Source organism: Nilaparvata lugens, chromosome 8 (assembly GCF_014356525.2).
Source record: "Nilaparvata lugens isolate BPH chromosome 8, ASM1435652v1, whole genome shotgun sequence".
NCBI classification, from domain to species: Eukaryota; Metazoa; Arthropoda; class Insecta; order Hemiptera; family Delphacidae; genus Nilaparvata; species Nilaparvata lugens.
In genome coordinates this window covers 32,922,012-32,941,871 of record NC_052511.1, presented here as the reverse complement: position 1 = coordinate 32,941,871, position 19,860 = coordinate 32,922,012, and the positions used below count along the sequence as shown (strand labels likewise).

Here is a 19,860-nt window from a genome sequence, read left to right as displayed (position 1 = left end):
CTCTGTGAATCTTTCCTGACAGTGCTCAATACCCTAAAAATGTTACAAAACCAAGAAAGATGACCAACAGTGTAGAAATGTTTCGCTCGATAAGTCTCGTCATCACTGCTCAACAACAGAATTTTCCAGACATATTGACAAGTTAATCCATAATTCAATACTATGCGAAATCTAGTTTCCCTCCATGAACATCAATTTCAATTCTCACTGACTGTCAGGGTTCTATCAATTAGTGAATTGTAGGTGGGTCAATCCCTCTGCAATTTTCTCTTCAAAGAATCGAACGTCACGCCCGTGAATTTCGAATCATCATGAGAAGCAAAAGTAGCCAATAATAGACGTTAAACTTGACGAATGATAACTGGATGTTCTCATATGCTTTTTTATGCATTGAAGAATAGGCTAGGTACTGCACAACGAGGTAGTATCGAAAGTAATAGTAATCGAAATAACTATCTTTGGAACCACAAGATTCAGAAATTATTCACGCACGGCACATTTTTATTGAACTTATAGCCTAGCTTATTTTTCTAGCATGAGAACTTAATCAAACGTTCGTCTTGCTTGAATCAATATATGTGGACCATTGATCATAATCACATCTCAATCTAACATACCTAGATTAGCATAGGTGTATAAATAGCTCATCCAATAATAATCTCTCATTTTTGTCACTGACCTGCTACGACCATGAGTAATTTCAATTGAATGCGAAAAAGTTCCAGTTTCTTATACAATTGAGTAACAGCCTAGCTAGAATAGCTTGAACAAATAGCTTTATTCACTTCTACTCTATTAATTCCTTACTATATAGCCTTCTTTATTTTCATATTCTTCGTTCAAAAAATAGTTTTCCTCCAATCTGGAATTTTATGATGAAAAGCTGTAGATAAATTCAAGCTAGGTACTTGATTGTGCATAGCGATAGTTGAGTACTCAATAATAGCCTAGTCAAGTTAACTATTAAAGTAACAATAACATTTACTTGAATATTATTTCTACAGTTCAATAAGAATTGGTTCAATACAAGGATGTTCAAGCTCTTTCAAAAACAAAATTGTAGCGAATTCGCTTCATAATTTATTACAGAAAAATATTATTTCTCTAAAGACTTGAGACATTGAGAATAGAATTCTATTAGAAAATACGATGTTCAGCCTACTTGCATAAAATAAATGCGTTTTTCACTATTTTAAATAAATGGGTGATTCAAAACTTTCTAATTTTATAAGAAGTTCCCTGCATGATTATATTTAACATCCAATCACTCCAAACTCTTGACAGTATTAGGTCAAATTCATCCAAAGAAAGATCAGGAAGAATTCTTATAACTCAAGAGTGCACCAATATAAATTTAATTAAAAAACAATTTATTGCTCCGAGAAAATGCTAATCACTAGCGAAGAGCGTGTAATCTATATGATCGCTCACTTCAATTTTGTTGCTCGATGTTTTTATCAATTTGCAGTGGATGCTGTCGTGTGAGAGGTCGCTTCGAATCCAGTTTCACAAGTTGATGTTGAGTAGTAAAGGTAATCTTCACTCTCAAATACATGTACTTGGGTTGACCCACTTATGCCTGGTTCAAATTTCTTCCTTCTCAGATTGGAAAATTATACGGCGTTGGATATTGATAGGCTTCAAACGCTTTGAACATTAATATTCTGTACTGTGTGTAGTAGGCTACTCTGTAACGTTCGAATAGTGTTGAGAGTTTGTCAGAAATACTATCTTGTTGCTATTTAAGGTGTGCAAAGTGGGCTTGGATACATTATTCGATTTTTATTCATTCATTTCAAACGCATATTCATTTTTGATAAAACTTCGTGTCGTGTATCCTTCAATGATTTGTTCAAACGAAAATAAGATTTTAAATAAACTATGTAGGAGTAACTTATCAATAGATCCGAACTATTTGACCAAGATGTTCCAGAATGACTGAAGTGCTCTAGGAAGTCTAGAAGAATATGCTAACTATTTCACAGATGGAATTACAAATTTTGAATTGCGTTCAATAATTCTTTCAAATTATTAGGTATTTATTTTTGATTTTTATTTTATTCTACTGAATAATAATTTTTATTGATTTTCATTTTTTGTTGAGAGATTTTGAAAGAATATCAGAACTTATTGGCCTAGATGTAAGAGCACATCAAACTCTAGATCTCAAGTTCAGCATTAATTTATTTATTAATTCAAATCACAATAATTCGGGTGTCTCATTTCAAATTATAGTCATACTGATTTTAAATACAATAAAATTTTTCATCGATTCATTCATTATTCTCATCAATGATATATGAGTATCTATTGCAGCTATTCATGTAAATTTTGTTGTAATTCATTCATAGATTCAGAAATTGAGTCTAAACTATGAATAATACTCCACTACCGTATCAACAAGATGATATACATTCCTCATTTTGAAAATCATCCAATAATGAAGCTGGACTTGATGATCCAATAATGTTCTTCTCATTAGATAATTTGGAATTTGAGTTATGTAGGTCAGAGCTACAACATGAAAGAATGTAAAAAAGCATCGCCATTACGATGTTATTATTGGAAAGTCGGTGAACTGACAGCAGAGTGAGAATCACTAATTAGCCAACCGGTTCAGATCTTGTTTTTAATGTATTTTTCTTTTCTTTTTCGCAGTTACAATTTCCTGGGAAGACTTGTTTGCAAATTCAATTTAAGGATGAATATACCTATAGTATTTGATACCTTATAGGATATAGGCTTTTTTGTATGGTCAAAGCACAAATTTCGGCATTCAATCCAATAAATCAAGTTTGAATCCCCATAATCTGATCATAATCACTTATTAAAGTTTATGAATTTGTTATTGCTCATTATCAACGTTGTATAAGTGAGTCAAATTCCTGGTTTCAACAAAAATCCAGTCATACCAATAACTTCTTTGGATTTGCCATTTTTCATGTACAGAATGGCATAGCCTATTACGACATTACGATATTTTTCTTTCTTGATTGTCATTATCGAAATAATTTGTAATGCATTGAGATTATATTCTCATGCTCATGAAGTATTCTAAACAAAAAACAAATGCCTTTTTATATTGGATAAACTCCAGTTTGATGATACTTCGATATGAAATAATTATAAATTGTTTAATAAATATTGTATGTGAATACAGTATAATTATTTTCTCATAATGGAAAGTACGGTACAAATTATAAGAGTAAAATAACTAAATTAATAATTTAATGAATTATTTTATTGCATATGGTGCCGTCCATTAGACCTAGGTTAATAAATTATACAAAACAATGAACAAACAATATACCAATTTTGGATAATAATTGTTTCATCCGGGATATCTGCGTGATCTACATCATCAATATATTGTTAGATTGCCATATCTAGCAGTAGCCTACTTCTGCTTGATAATTTCTGGAATGTTTTCAATCTCTCTCATTGTCCTATCGATTGCGCACATTCAATACAACACACTGCAGCAACAAACCTGGAAGCTATATCAGATCTACTGCAACCAAAAATGTAGTCAGCTCCATGTTCAGACACATTAAAGCAATGGAATTCCAGTGGAATACTCTGCTCGGTTGACGTAAATCTCAAACGATCCTTTGCCATATTCATGTAACTGATCGCCTCTGGAATGATTCGAATGCTACTTATGATCGAGCCACTATCTCGAATTTTGCAATGCATTCATGATAATGATTTATAAATAGTTAGCTTTCTCTTTAATCTGTACAGATTACATTCTTCCAATTCTATTTATTATTTCTCTTTTACATTTCATTCTGTTGTTCCAAAAATCATTAATAATCAATCAGTCATGGTATGTGCAATTTGAGCAATTCAATAAGATATTGCGTATAGAAGATACAAGCGATTTGTAGTTGTAGCCCAATTATATAGACCTCATGAATATTCCAAATAGTGGAGCTTATTATCATAATACCTCAAATTATATAGAAACTAAAGAATAGCTGTAGATAGATGACTGAAAATAACTCAGCAGCAATCATTATTATTAGGTACTATTTTATTTGCAGACTAATTTAATATTTCTCTTTTACATTTGCTGGGAGTAGTCTATTTTGTTGTGGTCAAAGTTATATGAGGCTGATATTAGACAGTAGCAGTTGCATTTGATAGTTTGATTCCTATATAGTTTACCATATTTGTAGAGAATTTAATTTATTTTCTATTCAACTGGTAAAGTAACTAAAATTTTCCTTATTTAATACCGTATCTCATTTCTTAGGAGAACCATTCATTCACTGAGCACCAATTCCAAGATAATTTCTAGGTTTCATCGATTTTTAGGAATACATGAATAGTAATCATTCTTTGAAGTTATCCTTAGAGAAAAATTGTTCAGCCTGCTCTCAGATGTTATGAAACTGAAGAATTTGCATCATAAAGCATCGATCCAACGAAAGGCTTGGAAATATTCAAAAGACGTTGGATCCAGGCAGAGAAGAAAAGTTTAAATTGAAATTTCTTTTGATTCATACTTTGCGAGCGCGTGGTAAACATTGCCGGGTGGATGATACGGTTTCATTGATTTTCTAGCCGATATTAATATTTCCACACCAACTGACAGAAGTAGCGTTGTCTGGAAAGTAATTTAGATACAAGAGACTGAAGAGATTCTTGTAGATTTAGAAGAAATATCAAAGAGAAACTATGATGCTCATCCCAAAAGATCTCAAACCTATAATTATCAATAAAGGAACAAATATATTTCTATCGACTAATTGTATTATTTCATAAACATTATAATTTAGCCGGTAGTAACGCAACAACCAAAAATAGCTTGATGTTTTGGAGATTTTTTAGGAACTATTTAGGTACTCCGACAAACTCTCAAATTTGCTGAGTTTTCGAATAGAGGATTTTTTAATTCAATAATATTGCGATAATGATAATATTGAGGAACCAAAATAAATATGGATGAGGAAGAGTGACAAATTCCGCTGACAGCTTCCAAAAGTCGAAGAATCTTATTTATTCATTTATATAGCACATAATACAACTTTCAAATTCAATTAGTTTTCTACTAAGACAGTTGAAATCACTAAAAAGCTAGTTAACATGACACAATCAAATAGAACACGGGTTCATTATATTCTCTTTTATTCTTTCAAGGATCACGATTTTCTCTTCAATTTCAAAATTCAATTCATGTGGTTTTTTGTAATTGAAAGAATAAAGTACTGTACAGCCAAAATTCTATTAGTTTTTGTTCAACTTGTAATAGGTACTCACAAATAATTTGCATCAGTTCTCTTCCAAAGTATCCCACGTTGCCAAAAACCCAATCAAATAATCTGTGGTATTGGTAAATTTCCATTTAGCTTATACCAAGTCTCTTCGACAATATTACTCGTTGCCAAAAACCCCGTCAAATAATTATCTCTGGTTCAGATGCCTTTTCATCGGAAGATACGCAGGCAGCTTGCAACAAGTACGGACACTGTTGTACGACGTCACCCGTTGAGTTTTGCTCAGGTTTATAGACGGGCTGGTTGATGAATTCGGAAGTTATGTTGAGCCAGGGGTCAGCCTGTGATGCATAGAAGACGCGCATTGTGTTGGTGAAGCCTGTACCTGGGCGGGAGTTGCTCAGAAGCACCAGGGGGTCTCCTGGCTGCACTATCGATTTGCTCTTTCCCAGATCGATTCCCGCCTGCAGGCGAAGGTCGATGTTGGTTTGCCAGTCTTTCACTTCAGGAGCTGCAAAAATGGATTGAGAATGTTGTTTATTCATAATTGTTTTATCAATACAATTGGAAATAATAGAAAAATATATGACTGGACGATAGCAGCAGACAATATTTGTGTTTGATAACAAATTCGATGCGAACTGCGATTGGATAAAAATGGACGGAAAGAGCACAGTTGTAACACAAGAAACATTTAAGCCCCAGCCCTACAATAATTTTTATAACAATATGTTCCATCATTAATTGTCAGAACTAATAATTCCAATTGAATCCATTAAATTCAAAAACCAAATTTATAATTTCTTTTTTTTTAATTGAAGTATTGACTGTTTCCCTCAGTTGAACGTCACTACTCATCATTCATCAACAACCAAAGTTGCATTGTGTAAATTGTGAAAATAACTTGATTTGATAAAGTTTCAACTGGACTGTCCATGATGCTACGAGAGATAAAACTACAACATTATTAATTGATTTACCTGTGAATGAAACATTAGAAGTAATATAAGAGGGTATTATTGCAATTATTGGATTTCACGATTTCGAAAAAGTTTTGCTCTCCAGACTGAAACATGTGATAGAGAGTGGACAACTCATTCCTGATCATCAGTTTGGATTTAGAGGAAAACATTCAACAGTTCAGCAAGTCCATAAAATTACTCACGTAAATGAGAAGACTAAAGAAGAGAAAAAATATTGTGCTGCTATCTTTTTAGACGTCGCTCAGGCATTTGATAAAGTGTGGCATGTAGGTCTTATTAAAAAACTACAAAAAATTTTACCTCAGCAATATGCCTCATTGCTAAAATCTTACCTGTCAGACAGATTCTTCCGAGTGAAACAAGGTGATAGCTACTCAGGACTAACACCAATATTAAAGCTGGAATACCTCAAGGAAGTGTATTGGGCCCTACTCTGTACCTGCTCTACACCAGCGATCTTCCTGTGCCAGAAAATGACACTATTGCAACCTTTGCAGATGACACAGCTGTCTTAGCAGTTGGAGAAACTAATGAGGAAGCTACAAGTAAAGCGCAAGAAGCCATCAAGAAAATTGAGAAATGGACTAGAACCTGGCGGATTAAGTTGAATGAAAGCAAGTCCACACATGTTGTCTTCACAAATAGGCATTATGTGTACATCCCAATAAGATTAAACAACAAAGAAGTTCCATTTGCAAATGAAGCTAAGTATCTTGGAATGACACTACATCCAAAACTACGATGGAAGTCACACGTCAAAAAAAAGAAGAACTGGATTTCAAATACTCGAAAATGTACTGGTTATTGGGGAGAAATTCAAGCCTTTCAACCTAATAAATTACTATTATATAGATAAATCAACACCATCCAGAAATTCCAGAACAAGATTTTAAGGAATGCTGTCAATGCTCCATACTTTGTCAGAAACTCGGATCTCCACAGGGACCTGCTGATGGAAGAAGTCGATGTCATGATCACAAAGGCTGCCAGAAACCATGAAGAGACTCTACATAATCATCAGAACATCCAAGCTCTACACCTCATTGACAACTCTAATACAGTGAGAAGACTGAAAAGGAAGAAGCCTACAGATCTCGTTTAAATGTAGTAAGAGTGATTCTGAAAGAAACCGTGCATGGACATTGCTCACTTAGACTGTGAAGGAGTGAATACCCCTTTAGTGTCAAACTTTAACGTATTAATTTGAGCTAGAATTGAACTGTTCATTAACTAAAGTGTTAGATTGCAGTCAAATTACAATAAAAAAATGGATTTCACGAAGATACTGCTCCACACCATCTATGGAAACAGTATTGAATTTGAAAGAGAAGAACAATCTATTTTACAGAATCACTAACAAGAAGAAAGGGACTAGTTTACCACGTGTAAAATGAAGGGGTTAGTTCTGACACAGCGTTTGCTGAGATGTAGTAACACTTTTTCATGATGAGTATGCACAGATATGGCCAATAATTTATTTGAACAATAACACAAACATAACAATAGATGTTGTTCCAATTCAATCCCTATCACTGATTTGATAACACACATCTTATCATGAACCCATTTGACTCACCAACATAATGGTAGGGTAGGACCGTTTTCCAGATGGCAAGTTGCCTGGCGACACGTGAGTGGCTGGTGACTGCGATGACCGGCATCCTTGGCAGGTAGCGGCTGATGAGGCGGGCTGACGCTCCTGACGTTGTGATCACCACAACCGCAGCGGCCGCTATCCGTGAAGCTGTCTCCACCACTGATAGAGCTATCGCCTGCGCTGGGTCTATCGGCTTTGCAGTCTGTTCACATACAAGTCACATTTATTCAATTCAATTTTTACTTTCCTTGCCCTATTACCATAGGTAAGGAAAGTATTGCTTTCCAAAAAAATTAAGGTACCCTAATTTCAAGTTTTCTATACGTTTCAAGGTCCCCTGAGTCCAAAAACATGATTTGTGTGTGTGTGTGTGTGTGTGTGTGTGTGTGTGTGTGTGTGTGTGTGTGTGTGTGTGTGTGTGTGTGTGTGTGTGTGTGTGTGTGTGTGTGTGGTGTGTGTGTGTGTGTGTGTGTGTGTGTGTGTGTGTGTGTGTGTGTGTGTGTGTGTGTGTGTGTGTGTGTGTGTGTGTGTGTGTGTGTGTGTGTGTGTGTGTGTGTGTTGTGTGTGTGTGTGTGTGTGGTGTGTGTGTGTGTGTGTGTGTGTGTGTGTGTGTGTGTGTGTGTGTGTGTGTGTGTGTGTGTGTGTGTGTGTGTGTGGTGTGTGTGTGTGTGTGTGTGTGTGTGTGTGTGTGTGTGTGTGTGTGGTGTGTGTGTGGTGTGTGTGTGTGTGTGTGTTGTGTGTGTGTGTGTGTGTGTGTGTGTGTGTGTGTGTGTGTGTGTGTGTGTGTGTATGTGTGTATGTGTGTATGTCTGTGAACACGATAACTCCATTCCTAATCAACCGATTGACTTGAAATTTTAAATTGGTCATTATACCATATAAGAAATTCAATAAAATTCATTAGACAATAAGAAATTCAATAAAATTAAATTCAAAATGGCGGATAATCACTAAAAAACCATGTTTTTCACGGTTTTCTCGAAAACGGCTCTAACGATTTTTTTCAAATTTATACCATGGATAGCTATTTATAAGCCCTATCAACTGACATGAGTCTCATTTCTGGGAAAATTGCAGGAGCTCCGTAATATTCTTGAGAAAAATGGCTGATAATTACTAAAAAACCATGTTTTTCACGATTTTCTCAAAAATAACTTGACCGATTTTTTTCAAATTCATACCCTGTATAGTTATTTATCAGCTTTATCAACTGGCATGAGTCTCCTTTCTGGGAAACTAATGGGGGGGTCCACCCCATCCTTGAGAAATGGACTCAGTAACCTTCTTCTCGTGCATGAGGTAGGTAGGTAGCGCAGTTCATAAAAAGTATACATACATAGTCGAGATATTTTATCTGTAGAACAGCTGTTTTGACGACTTCAAAAAAATGACTAAAAAAATCGAATTTCACAATTTACACAAAGGAAAAAGTACTCTGAAAACAATTAGGCTATATATACACACTAGCCGTCAGGCTCGCTTCGCTCGCCATATCCGTCTAGCGGAGCCCCCTGGACCCCCGACTGGATCGTCCAAGAATGAGATCAGTAGGCTCGCTTCGCTCGCCTGCATTTTTCGTTTGAGTATTTTTATCATATGTTAGGACGATCCAGTCGGGGGTCCAGACTAAACGTCTGGCTAAACGGATATGGCGAGCGAAGCAAGCCTGACGGCTAGTAATATAATATTCCCAGGAATAACTCTGATTGAAGTAGCAGTGCCCAATCAATTTTTCCGCGATAAATGAATTTCAATCTTCAACTTGGTGCCAACTTAACAAAGTCAACTCAACTTAATGTCAACCTGACAAAATTATTAATTTAGTTACCAGTGTTAACAACTGTTTCGAAGAGGTACTCTCTCTAGATTATAGTTCTATATTAACATATGGTATGGACATTTCAATTATTATAATTAAGAGATTGAAATAAGAAGAATATACATGCTAAAAGACGAACTTTAAACCCTTAAAAACCACCCTTAGTGTTAAAATATTGCCAAAAGATTTCTTAGTGCACCTCTAAAGGGCCAACTGAACATACCTACCAAATTTGTACGTTTTTGGTCCGGTAGATTTTTAGTTCTGCGAGTGAGTCAGTCAGTTAGTGAGTGAATGCCATTTCGCTTTTATATATTTATATACATTTACATAAGTCTGATCGTAGTTTCAAATATGAGCAAGGAAAGATGTGTGAGTGTACCACACCAGATTTTTATTTCCGTAACAACAATATACAGAGCATATCAATATAATACAATGTAGTACCAGAGACAACTGATACAAGAAAATATACCTTACTAGAGAAAAAATACCTTATTACTAGAAAAAAGATTCCTTACTAGAGAAAAGATAGCGTAAGGTATGATAGCACTATGCATACGATAAATGCCATCCCTCCTAAACTAACCCCCACCTCCCGTCAACCATCACACAGATGAATAGTCTAGTAGTGGGATTCAAAAATATATTATGTATATTGTATTTCATATTCGTGTATTATGTTTATTTGTGAATTAATTTGAATTGAATTGAAATGTATTTTTTCTCACATGGACTTTCGATCTGTGTGTGAAGAAAGAATTCTCATCCAAATTTCAACTTCTAATTATTTTGAATTTTATTACATCTACTCATTATAATTACGTGTTTATCGAGTTCATTTGTTTCAGGGTCCTATCTATCTCTATGGGAGTTAGATACTAAAATACCTTGACAATATTCTAAAACCAGGTCTCTTTCATAAACATCAAACAAGAAGCAGGGATAGACTGTTTTTGGACAAACATAATCTTGAATTCTATAAGAAAAAGCCTTATTCCTACATTGGGGGGGAAATGTCACAACTGCTGTTTTCCCCAGAAATTGAAGGAGAGACAAACTATGTTAAGTTCAAGGAAAGATTGGAAGATGTCCTAACAGAAAAAAAACTCTCTATAGTGTTCATAAATTCTCCGAATAATTCTTGCTAGTATATTTTAAATGGCTTACTTGAAAATTTCATATCAAGTTTGTTCCATGGAGTGGTTTATTAATGGTAGGATTGTTCGAATAAAAGTGACACTATGGTATTGAATGAGTAAATAAATTTGAAAATAAACTCTTAAATAGAAATTCTATAGAGTATATTGGAGTCTATTTGGCTTTATTCCACTTCAGAAAATTTAGCTGGAAAATTATGCATTTTCAATTGTTGACTTATTTGTTTCCTTCTGCTATCAGTAAGTTGATAATTTATTATCGAAATTTCTACTTAATATCTCATTGATTCCTTGTTTGTGTTCGGTTTACAAGAAAAGCAAAACATATACGTACAACAAATTCAATAATTCGTTTAATTGTTAAATGAATTAACTGGTCATGCATTTCAGTGGATTTGTTTTAATTCAACCTAATATCAGTGAAAAATTATTTTAGTGAAAATATAACTATTTTTTCAGTAAATTTGTTCTCATTCTACCTAATATCAGTAAAAAATTATTCAAGAGAAAATATAACTATTTTTCAGTAATTCTGGCGTAAGCTGCGATTCTGGAACTTACTGGAGTGACAAGTTTGTGGAAGGAATGTGATTGCCAAGAAGAAGACTCCGCTTGACAGCAGATGGAGACGATTTCTTTCAAGCATTTGGCCGGATTTGAGCCATTGGCTGTCACATCTCCCAGCACAAAGCCATCGAACCCGATTCGCTGACACGTGACCACATCTTGCACCTCCAACAATGATGGATCTTTTCCTGAACTCATAGAAGACAAGACGCCTCCTTCCAAGAGCACTGGTTTGCCGAGCTGTTCAAAAGAAAATCGATAGCAAAATTGTGGTAAAACTTTAAGAAAAATTTTGATGTGTTTTTTAATTGAGAGAAATTATAACAGTTTTGACTACAATAATAATTATAAATCAAACAGAATATAATTTTATTGATATGATTACTGAAATCTCCGTGAAGGGTTAATGATTTTTGTAGTTTTTGGAAGACTTTCAATTACTTTTTGAGTTTATGTTTTTATATCTAGGGTTCATGAATACTTTTATAATATGAACTGATTTGTAGATTGAAAGTTTGAATGAGTGGAGTGCAATTTGATCGCCAACTATTGTGCACAGTGGATATAAGATTATTATGTGCTAATTGATGTTTAAAGTTCCCAACACAATGATAAGGCCTATATCCATTTCCTTTGAAAAATATTATTATGTGATCATGAATATAACAGTTCCCTCTTGTAACAAAATTCTTAATCAGTATCAATATTCTTCCAAATTTATCTTATTAATTTCAATATTCTTGAATACCATACCTTTTTACACATGGAGCAGATATTATCCATTACAGATACAATTCTCTCTCCACTCATTTCAACACTCAGTGCATCTCTCACTAGAATTATAGCATCGGCTTGTTTTACAATATTCTCAATATTTTCATCCACAAGTTTGTTTTGCAACTTTGCTACGATGAGAATATTACTATGCCGTCTCTCTGTAATTGAATAATCAATCTATATCATATGCTTTGTCAGTATCTATATAATTATATAAAAGCGAAATGGCACTCACTCACTCACAGAACTAAAAATCTACCGGGCCAAAAACGTTCAAATTTGGTAGGTATGTTCAGTTGGCACTTTAGAGGCGCACTAAGAACAGATTTGGAAAAATTTCCAAAGATATGCTCAAAATCTGCGTTTTTCCAGCGTTTTCTCAGCTTTATCGAGAACAAATGAACATAAATTGTTAAAATTTAATACAGAAGCTCAGCTCGGGTGTAATAATGTTGTGTTAGAAGGAATTTGAAATAACGCCAAAGATACGCCCAAAATCTGCGTTTTTCCAGCGTTTTTTTACTTTTTATCAGATTTATTAAGAACAAATGAACATAAATTGTTAAAATTTAGTACAGAAGCTAAGTTAGGGTGTAATAATGTTGTGTTAGAAGGAACTTGAAATAACGCCAAAGATACGCCCAAAATCTGCGTTTTTTTGCACTTTCTCAACTTTATCGAGAACAAATGGACAGAAAATGTTCAAATTTACTACAGAAGCTCAGCTCGGGTGTAATAATGTTGTGTTAGAAGGAATTTGAAATAACGCCAAAGATACGCCATAATTAGCAGTTTTTTGCGTTTTCTCAGTTCTTTCATCAAGTAATAAACAGAAAATGTTCAAATTTGGTACAGAAGTTTAGTTAGGGTCTAAAAATGTTGTGATGAGGTGACTTTGATATTTGATCAAATATACGCCCCAAAATCATCGTTTTTCCAACGTTTTTCTCAGCTTTTCTGCGTTTTCTCAGTACTTTGACTTTCTGATGGAATGAAGCATGCTCAAATGAAAAATGCAGGCGAGCGAAGCGAGCCCGCTGATCTCATTTTTGGATGATCCAATCGGGGGTCCAGGAGGTCCAGGGGTTCGAGCGAAGCGAAGCCTGGCGGCTAGTTCTATAGGGTATATAAAAATGTATTAATCAAAAATATACAATTTATGCTTTTTATAGTCCAATTCATTCACAATTTTCTAGCAAAGAAATATCTGCGTGAAGCTGCTTTGTAGCCAACAGGCGTATCATAAAAGAACATCAGTCAATGATATGAAAAGTTTGGAATTGTTTGAATAAGGCCTATGGCACACTTGGCCACCATGATGGCTCCACCTTGGAGGAGCGATCAAGCGATATCGTACAATTAAATGGGAGCATGTCACATTACGATTTGGCAGCGCGATCAAACGCACCACCAAAAGTGTGTTGGCAGAATAGAAGGCCCCGATTTTTCATCCATCAGCTGATGGCGCTCATTGGGTCACTTAGAGCATGTCCCATTACGCTTCCAAAATCGCAAACACTCAGTCACCACTACCATATTCGTAATCTTTGATTGCTGGTTAAAATGTGATATATTTTTATTCATAATATTTGTTCCGCTTGGTGGCAATATTGGAGGAGTGATCTAAATTTATGTTGTCACCAGAATCGCACGACTGGTGGAGCGTCCATTGTGGCCGAGTGTGCCGTAGTCCCAAACGCCAATCAGAAAATAAATATTTCACACACCATTGAAAGTTCTGATATCTTCCATTACTCTCTCATTCCGAACGCTCGGGACAAAAATATAATCCAGACTCAAATTGATGGCTAGATCGATGTCATCATAATCCTTCTGAGTCAAATTACTTGTAGGTAAGTGGATTCCAGATAATTGCACTGGTTTATTTTCTTGAAGTGTACCACCTTTTATAACTTGGCATACTATGTCCTCTTCTTCTAAAAATGAGAAAACACTCTAACTTACTTATTGAACTTATTCTATAAATAATTAGTTTACATCTTGGATTTGTTCCATTCTATGAAATATAAATGAGGAAATTTAAGTTCATAATATGGCCTCCTTTCATAAATATTCTTCTATTCTGTCAGATTTATAATTTTTTCAGGAACTTGTAACTATTTGCGATGCGATTTGAATTGAAATTCAATTATTACAAAAAAAAATTAAATATAATATTGTAAAATGTTTTTCTATCACAAGATTTAAATTTATGAATGTTCTTGTAGAAAATATTCAGTGAGAGTTCACTTTTACAAAAATAACGAGCGATTTTTAACATTGTTATTTCATATTTTATTGGTTGATTCTCAATTTACCAATTATTATGAAAACTAATTGAATGTGTTTTATTCACAGGCTACGGTTATCTAATGCACTTTTATTCTTATATTCTAGATTTTTCACTGCTCCAATGTACAATTGATAATCTGAATAAGAAAAAGAGGCAGTAGGCCTATTTCATCTTACAGGCATACGATAATTTCATAAAAATTCTCAAACAAGAAAGGGGTAAAATATGCATATTATCACCTTCTCCCATGATGTAATCTACATTCAGCAATATTTCTCCATTGTCAATATTGATTTCAGTTCCTTGATCTAGATAATCCATCTTTTGAGGGCAGCCGATAAATACTTTTTCAGAAGATCCTTTACTTTTCCAGTCCTCGTTTGTGGTTAAAATCAGATTACTGCCTTCTGGAATTTCTATTGTTCCTCCCTGGAATTTAACCGAGATAAAATAATATAAAATGTAATAATGGAATTAAGATAGAACCATGATATGATATCATTAATATATATTATTATGATTAATAAGATTTTTTTCTTTGGAAGACAAATCGATTACGGTATACCTGAAATAATCAAGATTTATTATGTATTTTTTAATAAAAATTTAACTTACTTTCCCCGAATAAAAATACCAGACTTTATTATGACGAACTTTTGAAAATACTCAACAAATAAACAACCATAAAATTTATACAAACTATGATAATTAAACATGTCGTTAGCCTTGATTTAGAAAATATATATTCTATTGTACAATTTATCGAGAAAAACATCAATCGAAACATTGAAAAATATATTTCTACATAATAGAAGTTGAAAATTTGAAAAATGAAGTAATACTGTAAACAGTGGAATTAGAAGGAGAATTACTTCTACTGAGAATGTTCACAAAAATATTTAGTGTAATCTATCCTTACTACAGCCCTATAGATAGGCTCTCTACTGATGAGTCATGTCATACATGACATCAGAACCCATTCAATTTTTGAAATATTATTTTGTGAATTGGAGATCAGGTCGCCGATTTAATTATTAAATGTAATTGATAAAGCGAGAAGATCTCCGATGTACAAAGATCAAACGTGTGTTTTATTACGTTTCGTGAAGGCAATATTATGATTTTTAGCTCCATGCTATACAAACAAGAGTGTGTCGACTTTTGATCTGTGAATCAAGGCTGCATGTTTTTTCACATAAATCGATTTTGAATTTTTCTTTCGAGGACCGTATTCTTTGAACCGTTCGTGAAGTTAGTTGAGGCATTGGTTACCTGAAGGATTCTGTCTTGAGAATTCAATTATTATAGGCTGTCACAGTTCGGGCAGTTTAAACCTACATACTTGTGTTTTCATGAATCTTGTAGGGGAAGCTGGTGTTATTAATTCAATCAACTGGCAGAGGTTTTTTTCATATATTTTTTTTATTTAAAATCGGGAGTGTTTTAACCGGACCTTGAGGATTCAGGCTAAGGGACAATTTTTCAAGGTAAAGTAAGATAATAGTTAATTGTACATTTTTTTATTTTTCAGACTCATAATTCTAAATAGTAATTTTGTTTTTATTATCAAGAAAAACTGAACGACCACAGATCAGCTGAGCGAGTAGCTCTTAAATTATTATCTGATTATTATAATCAGAAATTTTGATTGTTGATTATATAGTTGTAATCTTTCCTTTATCTCAATTGCAATTGCTTCCGTTTCGCACCGTTTTATATTGGAATATTCGTATTAAATAAATAATTTTTGATGTTAAATAAAAACCGAAAGCTATAGTTTTTCTTTTTCTTCCCACCATTCGCTTACATATTTGGTGAAGGCATTAGGTTACATAGTTATTGAGAATGTGCCACCGTCTCATCTACTTTACATATTTTGTGGAGGCGCCGGGAAAAAGTATAGGTCTAATTATAAATAATGATAGAATTTTGAAAATATCCTAGTATTACATTATTATAGAATATACTCACTTCAAAAAGTTGACCAGTATGTATGGTCTGACCCTTAATTTCGAGGGCTAAAGCAAGTGGATAGGCTCTGTTGATTTGAGCACTGTACATATTGACGGCTTCGCGAATATCTCTGACAGTTTGCAGAATTTCGTCAGTGCTCATCAGACATGATTTGATTAGAGCAACTGACATGCCTGCCTCCAGCAGTGATTCCAGAGCAGGTAGGGAGCTACTTGAAGGCCCTTCAACAAAGAAATGAGAATTTCTCCAGAAGTCGTATTAAAGAACTACCGTAAGCACTCAAGATACTAGAGATTAATTGAATAAACATAAAAAATCTTATTCAACATTGATTAGAACTTTTTAATAAGTGATTTTCAAGAAGAGAGTTTAGTGAAAACCTAAAATTAATAATTTTCCAATTGATAGGAAATTTATATAAGTTAAATGAAATGAACATTAATTTTAAGAAATGAATAATAAGTATATCCTGCTCCTATAAAGCAAAGAATAGCAGTAGTCCATTTGGAACAGTCCATAAACCATTCTCCATCATTGGAGTTTTAAGAATTCACAATGCAATATAATATTGTCTATTAAACTAAAAAATGATTTATTACCAGACAATTCAAATCTTGTAGTGTGAAAAATGATAAAACAGTTTTCCGTTTACATGAAAAAATAAAGTAGAATTAATACGACAGAGCATCTCTTCTGTGTCTAGTGTAAATTTCAAATATAAGGATTATTCTCAATAATTTGAATTATAAAATAATATGCTGATAATGTGAATGAATTTTGTGGAAAACTCACAAAAAAGAGTCATTATTGCATTGTAATCGAACAAGAAGTCATAATCATATATAATTTTTGAAATTAGTAAAGTATCGTGCAAATAATACTCATTCTAGGAAAATCAATCTTTTAAAAAAATATGTTTAAACATTTCATGGTAACAAGTTACTGTATAGTATTTTTTTTTTGTGTTTATGTAGTCTAAACGACATGAAATTACAGGCATAACTAGAAAATACTATTTCCAAATATTGATAAATTTATTTAGATGTTACTAAGCCTATTAATTTGTATTCAGATATGGAGATGTAGTAAGCCTACATACCTATTGTACACACAAATTTGGACAGCGGTTCTCGACTGACCCCTGAAGCTCGATCCTCAAGAGACATCATCTTGATTCGAAACAAGATTTTCCAATATTGGAAATACTTTGAATTTTTTGTTTAAACAAGTTCTTACTCTTCCAATGTGATTTAGCTGTGTACAGATGAATAAAATACTGAAATGTTACAGCGTGTTATTGTATTAAATTTATGACGACTAATGTGAACAACAAAAACTAAAACTAACTTAATATTATATTTTATAAATATTCTTATTAAAATCATTTCCATAAATGATTTTTATCCATGTAAACATTTAAATTCAGTAGAATAGATATTATTTGAATTATTTAATAGTAGTTTTATTTCACTTGAGTATTCTAAGAAATAAATAAAGTGTCGTATAGAGCAGTAGATTCTTTTAAAAATTACAATGTGTTTTTAGATCTTTTATAAGATTTCTAAAATATTTGCTAGAAAGGTATCAATAAACATTTATTTTAAAAAATACAATTAATTTACTTTAATCTTACTTACAGTGGATATTGAATGGGGATATTTAAATTGATTAATGCTATAAAAATATAATTTATTAATTCTACTTTCTCAATACCGGTACTCAAAAACTAACCTTGAATATTAATCTATCAAATAAAACTACTGACACCCATAACTACTTTGACAGCTGTAAAATACAATTGAGTGTAGGCTATTTCAAGTCAATCATTGAAACTCCTACTTGGAGTTATTTAATAATTTCTTACATGCTATGGTATGAATTAGCTAAGATAAGATACCATAATATTATATAAGATTATGGTCGGTTAAGGTAGGGTATGAGTATTTCCAAGGAAAACTTTTTATTCTTTCTTCCATTTAGCCTACTATTTGCGTACAACCGCAGTCATTTCTAGTACGATACTTACTTGATAGAAGATCAATATAGAATTAAGAATAATATGAATTATCCTTTATTTATTCACAGTAAAACAGGGCTGTTTTCTCTGGATCTTAATATTTATTTCTTCCATCATCACTATTGATAAGGTATTATCTGATGCTAGAAAAGAGAAAGCATTTGGAAAAGACTGCAGATTTTTTCCAATTGATGGGAAATATTATGATAAACATAGAACCAGTGGCACAAAAACCTGTTAAATTTTCTTTCTGAGGGTGATGACCACATGAGCTTATAGGCTTGTGCGTGGGTAATGAGGCGGATGGTAATGGAAGATGAGTGGACCTAAAATTTAAAGTGGGTTCCGAACCACCGGGAAGCGATATTACAACTAATGAATCATATTCAGAGCAGTTAGCTCAAGCGGTCACCCTTTAAACGGGAGTAGCAGGCGCATGATTCTCAACTTATCAAAACGATAGCTTATCAGCGCGATCACTGAGTCGAACTGCTCCCATTTTTGAACCATAAATAATAAAATAATATTCGTATGGCTTTAATTGGTGGGGAGTTCCTGATGGAAGTTCCACCTCGCCTGGATATATCATTTGAGCCGTCAATGGGCCTTACGACTGTCATACTTCAGCCGGGACCGACAGTTAACGTGCCCATCCGATAACACGGGAGTGACCTGTTCAAAAACTTTTGGCTCTGAGTGGGATTTGAACCCGGGATCTCTAGGTTGACCACTAGACCACGGATCACTCCATGAACCATGATTAAATGTGATTAGAACTAATCAGAGAAGGGTTTTCTGCCTTTAAAATTGAAAATTAACAGGCTTTAACGCAATTGGGCAATAATGTGCTGAATTTTATTTATTTTTATTTAAGGAAATTCAAATTTTAATTTACCACTTTCAACATGAGTTTGAGTATAAATATTGAGTGTACATGAATTATATTCATAGGTCTTATAATATGTTTATATTTTATATTGTTTATTGACTAAACTATGTAGGTAGTACATTTATTTCCGTTCCTTCTATGGGTGTAAATATAATTGAGCGGCGAAGATAGTTTCGTTGGAAGTGCTGAATATAATTGAATGTCTGTATGGCGAATAGCGAAGTGGTATGTTTCAACAAATTTCAATACATGTATTACATTCAACAATCTCAAGCTTGATGCCACCCTTGCCACTCCGCTGTTTGCACAAAAAAACACGTTCTAACTGGAAGTACTAGATTACCGTATTCAATAAACAGTATTAGTACCCCTAAGAAAACAAATCCAATATATAGGCCTACTGTATAATGAGCACATATCGAACCTGTATTGAATTTATTTTTCGCTGAGTTGATTTCTACCCTAATATTAACTAATATGTCTGAATAAGAATGACTGTTGTGAGAAACTTGTGTTTGAGACATTGTGACGTAGGTACTGGGGCCTATTTCACAAAGGTACA

General features: G+C 33.5%; 1 protein-coding gene across 4 annotated transcripts; it reads right to left on the bottom strand.

Annotated features, from left to right (window-relative positions):
• Positions 1-4,968: 4,968 nt before the first annotated feature.
• On the bottom strand, positions 4,969-19,024 carry LOC111043797 (pyruvate kinase). Of its 4 annotated transcripts, none has more exons than XM_022328847.2 (9): positions 18,030-18,167; positions 17,492-17,646; positions 16,390-16,613; positions 14,658-14,847; positions 13,853-14,062; positions 12,102-12,283; positions 11,343-11,588; positions 7,782-8,004; positions 4,969-5,733 (listed from the first exon to the last, which is right to left on the bottom strand). In XM_022328847.2, the coding sequence occupies exons 2-9, from the start codon at positions 17,559-17,561 to the stop codon at positions 5,402-5,404; spliced, it is 1,677 nt and encodes a 558-aa protein (XP_022184539.2). In that variant the 5' UTR covers positions 17,562-17,646; positions 18,030-18,167; the 3' UTR covers positions 4,969-5,401. The 4 variants fall into 4 exon arrangements, with proteins under 4 accessions (XP_022184539.2, XP_039290495.1, XP_039290494.1 ...); XM_039434561.1 differs by lacking the exon at positions 18,030-18,167 and adding an exon at positions 18,419-19,024 and having other exon boundaries at positions 4,976-5,733; XM_039434560.1 differs by having other exon boundaries at positions 4,976-5,733; positions 18,124-18,198.
• Between the last annotated feature and the right edge of the window lie 836 nt (positions 19,025-19,860).